This window comes from Leptonotus elevatus, chromosome 20, assembly GCF_054856555.1.
Source record: "Leptonotus elevatus isolate MCC_2025b chromosome 20, RoL_Lele_1.0, whole genome shotgun sequence".
NCBI lineage: Eukaryota > Metazoa > Chordata > Actinopteri > Syngnathiformes > Syngnathidae > Leptonotus > Leptonotus elevatus.
Genome location: NC_141258.1, coordinates 12772106 through 12785621, shown reverse-complemented (window position 1 = coordinate 12785621; position 13516 = coordinate 12772106). Strand labels below are relative to the sequence as shown.

Sequence of the window (13516 nt, the reverse complement as noted above, 5' to 3'; positions counted from 1 at the left end):
TGTTCGATACCACTTTTTTTTAAACCGATACGATACTCAAATCTTCAGTACTCACCGATACCAAGTACCATTAGTACTTATAATACATAAAATTTCCCCAAAAATAATGACAGATAATTTTTGAAAAATGACATATATCCCAACTACAGCACATTTCCTTAAAATGGAATGAAATTAATGGCAATTATATATTTTTCAATTTGCTCATAAAAGTCTTTTTACATAGAGCACACACCAAAAAATTATTTAAAAAAATCAATAGATAAGATGAAACAAATAATCCAGTGGCCAAAAAAAAGAAGAAGTCCCAATCAAAATACAGTATGCGGTTGGACAACTTTTAGGAATAGAGTGAAGTGCAAAGAGTTCAATTAAATACAATAGGGCTTCAAGTAATTTAGTAGTATCTACCATGTTAAAAAACATTCAAGCTGTTTAGTGTGTGATGTTTAATTATATCTTGTTTTGAAATCCATGCTTTTAATTTGGAAGGCTGCTCTGTATTTCCGCTTCCTGTTTCACGTTCTCCGTTCATTACAAATATTTAATATTTATAATTAGCATCTGCGCGGGCCGTAAATGGCACCGTTCTATTTGTAGCACCTCAACTCGACGCCGTCAATGAGGCAATTAAGTGCACTGCAAACGTAAACGAGGCAATTAAACGTTAGTTAAAGTTACGTGAGCTACAAACATATATAACACACATTGAACCACAGATATAGGTGATATTACTCACAAGTGTACTTATTTATTCTCAGTAACGCAAAAACAAAATGGTGCTGCCGGAAGTAATGAAATGAACCAGTGTTACCTCATAAGGAGACACACAGGAAGCGAGCGAGACGGAACAAAACTTTCGTTCCCCTCAGTCTTTCTGACAAAAAATGCCACAAGAGCGGGGGGCCGATACCAGTATCGATATCTGTCCTGAGTACCGATACCATGAAATGTGGCTTGGTATCGGCCCGATACAAATACCTGGTATCGGTCCTCGCCCATCTCTATTTATATTAATGCTTAGTGTGCATTTTTAGTGTGTTTTTACCAAAATGTACATGTTTATTTGTTCACTTAATTTGGGCATGATTGACAGCGTTTTTCCCCTTTTGAATTTAATCCATCCTCTCATATGCCCATTGAAATGCAATTTGACAGCTCAGTGCATTTTTCTTTTCATATTAAGAGCTATCTAATCTTTAACTTGAAGTAACTTGGGAAATTCTGCATTTTAAAATTGTAAAATACAACTTGACGAGAGTCTCCACAAATATATGCATTATTATTAAATTTATTACTGCAAAATTTTGATGTGGACGTGTCTGCTGCATTGTGACTGGAATTCCCTCAGTACAGGCTTTCCAAGCAAGAGGCGGTCATTAATTGTGCGTTAAAAAAATGTGTGTCATTAAAGGAACTTTAAATGAACTCAAAATGAACTCACCAATTTTGACACGCCTAGCATTTACCAACATTATGCATTGATTTGCTAAATCAATTTGGGCGGTATGATGACTTTTCTCAATTACAGTAATTCAGGCATCTACTTATTTTACACATCGCCTGAGAAAAATAGTATGTTGTTCATATTCAGTGCATTAATATGTTCCATTGTTTCTGATGATTGTATAACAGACACATCTCGGAACTCGTACAAATCGGACTTCGACCAAAACATCAAAGAAAAAAATGCCTCGGAGTTTGACCTGCTGAATGCTCACGTCACGGTACTCGAGACAAGGTGCTGCTCATTTCGAGTAAAAGCGTGAACACGCTCAGATGTGCTCCGTACATTTGCGAGTGAATTTTTATTTTTCCACGACAATTTTCTTTGCCACGAGCCCAAAGAAAGACGACAGTGCCAGAGTGCTACGAACCACAGTGGAAGGCGATAATTGCACCGTTGTATCTACCTTGACTTTTTCCGTAAATACTGGGGTCCTGACCTTAAACAGTGCACACAAGTACCCCTTAGTAGTCTAAGTCTAAGTCTAAGTCAACATGCTCAATGTAAAATACACAAACTCAACACTGAACTAAAGCAAGCATTAACATAGCAATGATTTACAACAGTCCCCGAACATTTGCATTTTTCATCCAGTCATACCATCACACCACAATAAAAAAGGTAAGGTATTTTTTTGTTTTTGTTTAAATACTGTACAGGGTGTACATGTTTTTACATAAATAGAAATTCAATTTAATTAGAAATAAATTAAAATAGACATGTTCTTTTTTTGGATCTTGGGAACAGATTAATTGCATTTACATTATTTCCTATGGGAAAAAATGTTTTGGAATTTGAATAAATCAAACTTTGAACACTTCACAGGAACGAATTATGCTCAAACTCCGAGGTACCTCTGTACTTACTAATTGCCAATTTCATACTGCCATGCTTCACACTCAAACCTGTAGTATTTTTGCACTTTAATTTATTTTGAACAGAGACTATTACGCAACGAGTTGGCGGCTTTATTTTACACTTCTGTTTGAATTCTAAATTTGGAGTTAGCTGTTTTTTAAAATGTATTCTTTATTGCAGTGTCAATGTTCTGCATTTTGTCAGAAGTAAACAAAAAGTCTGGTTTGATAGAAATCTTATGTAAAAGTACGGTTCATTTGTATGTGTTCATTCTCATACTGGTCTCGGTCTGAAAAAAAAGTGGTATTATTAGTTATTAGTGTTATTAGTAGTAATAGTAGTAAACATCGTACCTGATAATAACACGCTCTACAGTACGTATGTGTAGCTGTCCTGTATTCCTACGGATCGGCACAGTTTGCTTTCAATCTGCTACTTCACCACTAAATGTCTGCAAGTCCTCTCTGCAAGTCTTCTCACAAAGATAAAAACTATTAAGAGGTGCTTGCAGGGTGAACACACGGTGTTTGTTACGAGTTACGACATGGTGCTTCTTAGATTAAAGCCACATATTATGCTTGCGCACAGTAAAACTGAGGCTTTTGTTCAATCCCGATTTTTGGCAACAGCAGGGGAACAAGAAAAAAAAACGACCAACGCTGACAGCTAGGGGAGCAAGTGCGAATTTGTGCGTGTTTGTGTGAGTTGAGTCCGTCTGGTCTATCTTCAAATGAGATCAGTGCCTATTGACTGAACTCTCTTATCTCTAATCTGCGGCGTATATTGCTTCGGTTACTGCTGCTCTTCACACTCTCTTCCCTTCCTGCGCTACTGACTCCCGTCTTTACGATCCCATCAGACACAGCCGGCACAGATGCTTTACTGGTGAGGGAGCTCCTATACGTGTGTGTTTTTGTGTGTACATGTTTGTGAGAGATGGAGTGAAGTTAAGGGACAACTGCCTGCTGTGGCCATGTGACTATTGGCTCATTTCTGGTTAATACACTGAGAGCCAAGTTCAATAAAGGGCCCAAATCACAATATTTTCGTCAGTGTCATGAACTAAATTCATCCAACCTCATGCGTGGACTGCTTTGATGTGTGTGGAGAACAAATCAGTCTTTTGCACCTCAAACACCAATGGCGTGTTCTGCTATGCCTTTTTCCAATAAATTCTGTCTTTAGTAAAACTTGAACAAAATCAATGCAAACAAACTTGCTTTGTTTTCAGATATCAACAGTCATTTTACTTTTTCTACATTTATTTAAATTAATGATTAAGTTTCCTTTTAAAACTGAATGTATTTGGAGCAATAATGCTGCAAAAAAAGTTGTTGCGGCTGTGTTTTGGGTTGGGACATACAGTACACTAAAAAATAAGGGTCTGTGCCAGACTGTGACCTGCCAAACTAAGAGTGGCTAATAGAGGACCTTAGCAACTGCATAGCAACTGACAACATCATCATCATTATCATTATAAGGGAAATAGTAACTCCATAGCAACTACAAAATAAGAGTGACTAGACAAAATAAAGGTGACAAATACACCATCATCACAAGAGACATAGCAACTGTATAGCAACTACAAAATAAGAGCAACTAGACAAAATTAGGGTGACAGTCATCATCATAAGGGACAAAGCAACTGCATAGCAACTCCAAAATAAGAGCGACTAAATAAAACTAGGGTGACAAACACATCATCATAAGGGACATAGCAACTGCATAGAAACTACAGAATAAGAGTGGCATGACAAAATTAGGGTGACAAACACATCATCATCCATCATCCATCATCCATCATCATCCTCACCACCACCACAATGGACTTAGCAACTTCATTGCAACTGACAACAAATTCATAACAACACAATGACCCCATGACCCAACCCAAAACACAGTCACATACACTGAAAAAGAGTCTGTTGGATTTACAAAGTATGGACATTAGTTACATGCATTAAAATCATGTTTCCCCAACATGAATATGATTTTATTTTGAGCAATAATGACGTTATGGTGATGTTGTATTTGTCACCTGTATTTTGTCTAGTTACTCTAATTTTGTAGATGCTATGCAGTTGCTATATCCCTTATGATGATGATGAAGATGTTGTCAGTTGCTATGCAGTTTCTAACTCTTAGTTTGTCTAGTCACTCTTATTCTGTCATATTGTTTAGTCACTCCTATTTTTAAGTCACTATGCAGTTGCAATATCCCTTATGACGATGATGATGTTGTCAGTTGCTATGCAGTTTCTAACACTCTTAGTTTGTCTAGTCACTCTTATTTTGTCACATTGTTTAGTCACTATTATTTTGAAGTCATTATGCAGTTGCCTTGTCACTTATGATGATGTTGTCAGTTGCTATGCAGTTGCTAAGGTCCTGTATTTGCCAGTCTTAGATTGTCTAGTCACTCTTATTTTGTAATAAAGGCCGTTATTCTGTCATATAGAATTGTGCATTGCCATAGCGAGAGTTACTGAATTACACTTTGTCAATACGTGGAGGTTTCTCTCTTCCATGCAATTTGTGTTCAAGGTTGCTCCCATGCATCCAGCCCTGCTCTCTCAATCAAGGTTTCTCAGTCAAGGTTTCTCCGTCAAGTGTTTTTTCCAAGGCTGTCTGTTGTTACTTTGTATTTTTGTATATCATGAATGTCTGTTCCCCAACTCATTGCGTTTGGGTCCTAACTCTGCACCTTACGTAACAAAAGTTTGCTCATACACTCGCTAAATAACAAATACGAATATGAACACTAACCCATGAATAATTTGACGGAATACTAATTATTAATTTTATTTGTGAATTATGTTCCATTTACAGTATATTCCTTATTCATCAATCTTGGAAGTCTATTGACAACGTCTGCAGAAAAGCAGCAGACTGGGTCCTGCTAAGTTTCCCGTGGAACCGATAATCATAAATAATATGTCGTGGATGAGTAGACATTCATCAGGAGGTCGCTAACTCACAAAATGCCAATTCGACGATTTGCTTGCCGCATTTAAAAATGCACTAGAAAGCTAAAGCATTTAAATCTGTGATTTGTGCAGACTGATCAAGCAAGTTTAAATAAAAGCCTTTTGGGGTGATTGAGGCATAAATATATATATTTTTGTAACACTCTTCCATTTGTTCATTAGATGGAAGACATATTTCACATGTGGCATCATTGCTTAGTATGTGCATGATGTGAACAGACAGGAAACGATACATATTGAGTGAAAAAAATGCCCCCCCCCCCCCCCTGTAAAGCAATTCAGAAGCAATGTGATACCTCCTGCCTCTGGCAGCTAGCCAACAGTCAATTGGCTCCAACGCCCATTTTGCAATGGCTGCCATAGCTCTTTCTCCACACACCCACTATACATCACTTCCTTCTGCATTCACATTCAGTAATAGATCAGTCTGTGTCCTCACTCTTAGCCTGCCTTCCGTTATGCATCACTTAATGCTGAGCTCCCCCCCCCCCCCCAGTTTTACCTTATTTGGACTTAAGTCCCATTAAGTCAGCTTGGAGCCAGGTCTCTTAGGGCCAAATGGTTGTGCCATTTATGTTATAAATTCCATATGTAAGTTTTTTGCTCAAAATGGAATTTGCTGAAGGCTCCTGCGCTTAATGTATATGAGGGAAATGACTAATCGAAACAATAACAAGTTGGGGAATTGGGTGGAATTAAAACTAACACATTAGGAGCGGAGTTACAGACTAATTTGGTGAGAACACACAGAAAGATTGGAAATAAAGATTCCCTATGTTGACAACTGCCCCCTACACCACTCCCACCAATGAAAAATAAGGTCCCGAATAAATACATTGAATCCATTCACCAACTACTGCATTTCCACCTTGACATATAGTGTGTTTCTTCATATATTTATAGATTTTGTTTGCTGTTGCTTTTATGTTTGTTTGTTTTTTGCTGGGGAGGGAAAGGGGGCGTGACTCCCTCCTTTCTAGTAGGGAGTGAAGCGACTGCACCCTCCTCTGTAAAGGCTAGCCTGCAACATCAAAGATGAAAAAAAAAAGAAGCTCCAATCAGTATCCAATGTCCACCCTTGATTTTTTATATTATACAAGTTAACTTCTTTCTTTTGTGCAAACAAATCAATCTTCCCTTTTTCTTTCCACATTGCCTCCTTAAAAAAGTCTGTAGGTACCGTTCATGTATTTTAGTATTTAAATCCATCAGTCCATTTTCTGAACCTCACATAATTTTTTATACTGATTGTATTTCAAAGTTTTGATGCCATTTTAATGTAAATCATTTTAATTTTCTGTGCTTTAAAAAAAAAAAAAAGCAGTTTTAATTCAAGTTCCACAAACCAATTGATGGATTAACACTATGTACCGTATTTTCAAGACTATAAATCCCACAATTTTTCACAGTTTGGCTACTCAGATGCAACTTGTGTATATTAAAATTAGAGCTCAAACTCGCACCCAAAATCTCCATTCCCCAGTCATCTTGGCAGGAGCTAACAACTTCCAATTGATTTTGAAATGTTCACTTCAAATTACTGAAAAGTCTTTTTTTTTCATTTAAAAACGGCTAATCTGAACTAGAATTCCGCATCGCATTGTGGTCAAAAGTAGAATCGTGGTCGGTTGTTGCAACTTTTGGTGATGTAAATAGTAAATCCTTGTTATGGCGGATACTGCATGCTAAACTATCCAGCTCGCTAGGGAGACGGCCCTTTGTTTCTTGCCATGAGTGGAGGCAGCAAACTAACGACATATGCCACATATTAGTTGCCATGACTACCAATTCATCAATTTTTTCAGAAGTGGAAGTTGCCATCATCACAATTAGAGAATAGGGATTTTGTGTGCGAGTAGGAGCTCTACTGTTCTTGGTCACGTTTTTAATATAATACATTTCCCCCCCAAAATTCAACTTAATATTCAGTGTCTTATTTATGTTTTTTTAATCTTCTTCCTAATGCATTTTTTGACTGAAGCGACTTATAGTCCGAAAAGTACGGTACTTGTCTTATAAACTTTGCCCAATATTTATTGACCTACATAAGGTTTACATCTGTACTTTGTAACAAAATAAATAAATACAAATCTATTAAAATTGTATTAAGACTATGTAAGGTAGTCATAAAAGAGCTGTTGTACACTAAATGACATGGTCGGCTGCAACAAGCAGAGGCTCTGTTGATTCAGTCTCATCTAGTTGGCCGAACAAGAACAATAACTTGACATTCACTGAGAGACGTTGAGCTTCATGTACAAGAATTCCGCAATGGCACAACTCCTCCAGGCAGCTCAAGACAACAACACTGGATTCTAAGCAGCAACTATCAATGAGAGATTCTTCCAGGCAATTAACAGACACATTAAAAAAAAAAACACTTAAGTGATTGATTGAGCGTTAATTTTACTCTTAGTTAATCAAGGAAATTACTGGTTGTCAAAAAATAAATAAAATGCTCATCCTGAATCGGGATTCACATGAGACCTGTTGAAAAATGAACGTATTTTTTAAATATATTTGAAAGTAATATAGGCCAAAATAAAAGTGTGAATTACATGTTTTTCCTTTAGCATTTGTGCCAGGAATCAGCTATTATTATTTTAAAAATTTGGGGTGCTAACTAGCGAACCACCAGGCTTCCCGTTCTGTCTCCCTCTGTTGGTCATCGCTATTTTTACTTATTTATACTTGGCCAATAAATCAGATTCTGATTCATCACCAACAGTATCTTACCATAATCAATTATTAATATTATATCATTATTTCCTAGCTTATATTTCAAATTTTAATTGAACGTTGTGACTGACTTTGGGAAGCTCAGTTACTTTTGAAGATTAGAATATTACCGTGTATGATATATTTCCCCACTTAAAATCACTTACGTGGGAGGATGTGGCAAAAGGGAGGAGTGATTTGAAGAAAAAAAGAGATGAAAGTTTAAAGTAATAAGGAGGAAAACACAGGCCACTGTTTTAATTAAGTAAATGAAGAGGAAATAATGGTTGTAATTAATGAAGGCTTTTAGCTAGCAGCTGCACTATAGGGGAGGAAGGGAGGTGTGCATGGGGGACACATGGGGGAGGTGTGGCGGGATCGTGATTGCCATCACCACACACATGTCAGCACTGCAGCATTAATCTGCATAGGATTTTTTTATTTTTTTTTTGGAACCCAACATGCTGCATCAAGCAGCAACTATGCTGCAGTCCTTACGGGTACCAAGAAGGGTACCTAAATTAGGGCAAGGAATCATTTGGTAACGCAAACTTGAGTCAAAAAGTGGATGTTACACATCCCATAATGAGACTGTAGAAGCCTTTGATTTCTTCCAGCCAATCAGCAAAGAAAGATAATGATAAATTGAAAATGTATAGTTAAATATAACAATGAAATTAACAAAGATAAAAAATATAAATATAGAAATTGTTGTTATAATTAAATGTACTTAAGAAGCACAAAAATCTCATTAGGGTTCAAAAGTTTAATGAGTGTCCTATAAAAGGTTGACTGTACCTTTGCTTCTATGCTTCCTTCTTCTATCTTTTTTTTTGTCTTTAAATCTCACAGCATATGCATCAAGTAGATGGCTGTAACACACTGGAAGAAGGCTTTACCTAGACCCATGTAGAAAAAGGAACAATAAAAAGCAGTACTTGTGGTTTTCCTCCGTCCTCTGAGATATTTTTTTATCGTTTTAATCCAAAAATCATTTTCATCTTTGATGTTAGCTGCAAAGCTAGCTAAAAACAAACATTAACGTTTGACTCCCCTTGCAAAAATGGTCATGTGTGGAGGAATTCCAAGTCTCAGCTAAATTTCAAGCAAAAAAAGCTTCAGGCCAATATATGCGATTGGGGAGTTAGAGAATACAGCAGCTTCCCTTTTTCATTTACTGAAGTGGCAATGATTCACATTCAACATTAAAATTTGGTCACATAGAGGGAAAACACATTTCGCAGGCATGACAATTTAGCAGCAGCCTAAGGGCGTATGTTATGTTCCTGGATGATTAAGCAAAGATATCCGTATATATACACATTAACGTCCATGTATTCAGGTGGAGTGTTGTGTTATTTCAAAACAACAGTACAAACTGATGCTTTATAACACACAATACAGGCATAATGTTCAAACAGCCAGACCAAGTAAGAGGAAACACACTCACCATGGTGCCCACTGTATATGTGGCTGCAGGACCGATCGTATGGTGATATGGGTCTGCTGTTGCATAGACTCTGCCATAACTGTAAGGGGGGAAAAAACAAGCAACGTAAACAGTAGTTTGTTTGTTAGTCCTTGCACCCTCTTCCTTTTATTTGGCCATTCCATCTTCTGAAAGTGCGCAGGGGAAAATTTGAGCTCAGGAATCCTTCGGTCTTTGATATGTGTCTGTATATTCCCTTGAGGTGCACAAAGCTAACTCCATATGGCAGGATTATTATACTTGGCCCTGAGCATCAGGTATTCCTATGATGGAGTATTGCCCTTGGTTTGCGGCATGCCAATTACTTTGTGGTAATTTAATTAAACACTTGAAAACAAAAATAATTATACAGTAAATTCTGTAGAGCAAATTAAAGAGGGACCAAATAGACTCAGTTTTAGAGTAATATTTACACTTGGAAGAGAGTAAAATGAATTTAAAAAAAAGTCACTCAAAGGTTGAGGAACAAACTCACGACCTTCATCTTGGTAGACAGCCAAAAACAATGTTTTGGTTATAAGTAAACAGTAGGAGGGGCATAGCTCAGGTGGTAGTTTGGCAGTCTCCAAAGCTGAAGGTCGTGAGTTTGTTCCTCAACCCTTGAGTGATTTTTATTTATTTATTTTCCAATTCTTTATTTTACTGTCTTCCAAGTGTAAATATTACTCTAAAACGAAGTCTATTTGGTCCCACTCTAAATAGTCAAATTTACTCTACAGAATTCATTGTGTAGGTGTGAGGCAATGTGACAGTACGACTGCATATAAGGGCCACTGATAATAAATAAAAGCACTATGAAAACAAAGTCATAGAATTACAGAGTACATTTTTTTGTGTGCATAAACATTCTCAAGGTGTCCGTATATACACCAGGCAACAGGACAATCGAGGCCGCAGTTCAATTAGTCGCCGGATTTGAAGACAAGGGCAGATCTAGTGGGGGTAACATGACGGTTTGACGTGGAATACCCAAGCACATTATTAGGGTCTACTCGGAACGTCAGGCAGGCAACTCTTTCATGGTGAGAAAGAGTTGAGGTGGCCGAATGCAGCTGTGGCCATAAGATGGTCGGTGCCTGTTGCGGTGGCAATCCTTGAACCCTGCAGTGAGGGGTGTCGTAAAGCTAAAGAAGGAGTCCTATCAGGTCTTTTTGGTTTTTGGGACTCCGGAAGTAGCTGTTGGGTACTGGCAGGCCAAGCAGAATGCACCCTTTGCGGATACTAAGACAAAAACATGGAAGAGGGGCGGCATGGCTCAGTGGTAGTCGTTGTCTTCCAACCGTGAGTTTGTGGGTTCGATCCTCAGCACTTGTGACCATATCAAAGTGTCCTTGAGCAAGACATTAAACCCCGATTCACTCTCAGTCGATCTGCCACTGCCTTGCATGGCAGTAGCCGACAACTGGTGTATGAATGTGTGTGTGAATGGGAGGCATTGTAAAGAGCTTTGGGCACAATGATGTAGATAAAGCACTAAATTAAAAAAAAAATTGGTGTATTCATGGAGAACGACTTCTGGATGGTTTCAAGGAAATTCCAGCCTTGGGGAAGGCATTCCCCTTGGGAAGTCCTATTGGAGGTTTTCCTGGGAGCATAGGATACTGGACTCTTTGATATGGACTGCTTCAAGCTTGTAAATTGCCGGCAGTAAGTCTGATACGTTTCCATGATTGCTCCAGCATCTGCAGTGATGCTGAGGGTTGTGACCAAAAGTGGCCGAAATTAGTTTTCTCTGCAGGGAGTCTGGGCTGTCCCTTAGTGATAAGCCATGCAGCTTGGTCATCGAGGAGGAGCCTAGAGTAGAGCTGCTGCTCCTCTGCACCAATGGGAGCTAGATGCAGTGGGTCAAGTTTCTTGTACAATGGCTCCAAGACACCTCCCTGATGAGGCGTTCCAGGCACATTCCACTAGGACAGTGGTGTCAAAGTCTGTACCTCAAGCCCTTGTGTCCTGCAAAATCCTGCATGTTTTAGAGGTTTCCCACGTTCAACACAGCTGATTCATATTTAAGATCAGCAGCAAGCTCTGCAGGAGACTGATAATGATCCTTATCATTGAACCAGGTGTGTTGAAGTAGATAAACCTTAAACACATGCTGGACCCTCGAGGACCAGACTTTATTTTTAATTATTATTTTTTTTTAAATGTTGGAATTTAGATGTTTCTGGGGTTGGTGAAGAACTCTGGTTGGTGGCCCGGTGGGTGGTGTCTGGTCGGTGCTGGATTTGACTTTCCTTTGTTTTCTTTGGTCCTTCCTCGGGTCTCCTGACGGCGGTGTTCGGTTTAGGTGAACGGTATGGGATTTTTTTTAATAGGTTTTTGGTGAAGTAACGAATACACACACACTCGCACGCACACACGCACGTACGCACATACACATACACATACTCACCCACATACAAAAAAAAAAAAAAATGATGATGACATTACCGAATGAACAATACTGAGCTCTTTAAAAAAAAATAATAATAATAAATAAATATATATATATATATAAAAAAAAACGAGGACCAGACTTTGACACCTGTGCACTAGGAGGAGGCCCTGGGGACAACCCAGGGCACAGTGGAGAGTCTATGTCTCTGGCTGGCACCAAAGCGCATTCTGCTTAGTTAGTGCCACATTTCACCTGCTTTGTGAATTAGACGCTTGCTCCATTTTGACCAGTTAGTGCCACGCAAAAGCCACACAAACCTTTAGTGGATTTGGCCCTAAGTGGGTAGACAGATTTTTAATGCTAAACAAAATCAGTTTTAATACAACGAATAAACATTTGGAAAGCTATTGCTTTCAGATTTAGAGTCGCTATACTGTGAACATACTCCCTGCTGGAAACTAATGGCTTGATGGAGGTTTTTGCTAAGGAGGCAGTACATTCTGACATTATGACTTGCTCAACAAACATAAAACTGTATGGGATCTTTGGAATGATACAAATCAAAGAGGCAATTTTATCAGCTGGGAGAACGTTAATTGTTTCCCTCTTCCTCCATCTCTAACTACAAATTGTGAACTAGTGGATGTTAACTCTGATTAGGTAGAGCAAGATAATGGATAGGGAAGCGCCTGCTAATGACAATAAGCACGGGATGCGCGGCATTATGGCTCGTCGATTTTAACTGTGGTGCAAAGCAGAGATCTATAACCATTTACCCGTCTCGCTCATGCTAAGGAATGGCCAAAGGGATAAAAATGGATGAAGAGCCACAACACCTTTCAACAATAGACCCCTTACGAGTTTCTTTGTCTTATAAGTGCCTTCAAACTTTGATAATGGACCTAGAGTTTTAAGCTAAACTTAATGAAGTTAAAAATTATTACTGTGCTGGGTCAGAAAAGCAGGTGGGTAAAAGTTGCCATCAAACAAGTGAATTTCTTTCATTTCAATGGAAAATATATATTAACTAATTTGCTCCCAAAAATGTATAAATGTGTTCTATTTTAAATATTACCATGCTCCCAAAGACATATTAATAGTTTTTTTTTTTTGCTAGGCTTTGATGCAGCCTCTGAACTGAAGAGAATGCTTGAAGCAATGGTAGTTACTACAAAAACGGCCAGCAGGTGGCAGCAGAGTATAAGAGATCAACCAGGGCCATGTTGCAAAAAGCTCTTTCCCCCACTGTTATAAACAGATTTGTGAATATTGATAAAACTTTGCTATATTCTAATGCTTATTGCTGCAAAATGGAAACAGATGGAAATACACTTTTTGTTCCTGGTGAAAGAAGAGACTCTAATCTTTTTTATAGCAATATAACACAATATTCTGTGGGCCTTACAAAATCAGTCAAAATCCAATAAAACAGCCGTGAGCAAAGGGCGTTGCTTCAGTGAAAATGGCTGGGAGTGAATGAGTTAAGTATTGTGTAAACAGTTTTTCTTGCTATCGATTATTAAATTCTGAGACTTCTGTTTTACCGGCCATTTTTCTCCTTACATATTCACAAGTCTACT

General features: G+C 38.2%; 1 protein-coding gene across 15 annotated transcripts in view; it reads right to left on the bottom strand.

Moving 5' to 3' along the window:
* rbfox3a (RNA binding fox-1 homolog 3a) overlaps nucleotides 1–13516 on the bottom strand; it is a 436944-nt gene that overhangs the window by 19001 nt on the left and 404427 nt on the right. For 12 of the 15 annotated variants that reach the window (XM_086064227.1, XM_086064229.1, XM_086064230.1 and 9 more), the window contains 2 exons: nucleotides 9521–9599; nucleotides 5865–6373 (listed from right to left, as the gene is read on the bottom strand). In XM_086064227.1, coding sequence (XP_085920353.1) covers nucleotides 6329–6373; nucleotides 9521–9599 — 124 coding nt within the window. In that variant the 3' untranslated portion in view covers nucleotides 5865–6328. Of the gene's footprint in view, nucleotides 1–5864; nucleotides 6374–8868; nucleotides 8970–9520; nucleotides 9600–13516 lie in introns of those variants that run through there. The other 3 variants (XR_015091658.1, XR_015091657.1, XM_086064234.1) reach the window with 3 other exon arrangements.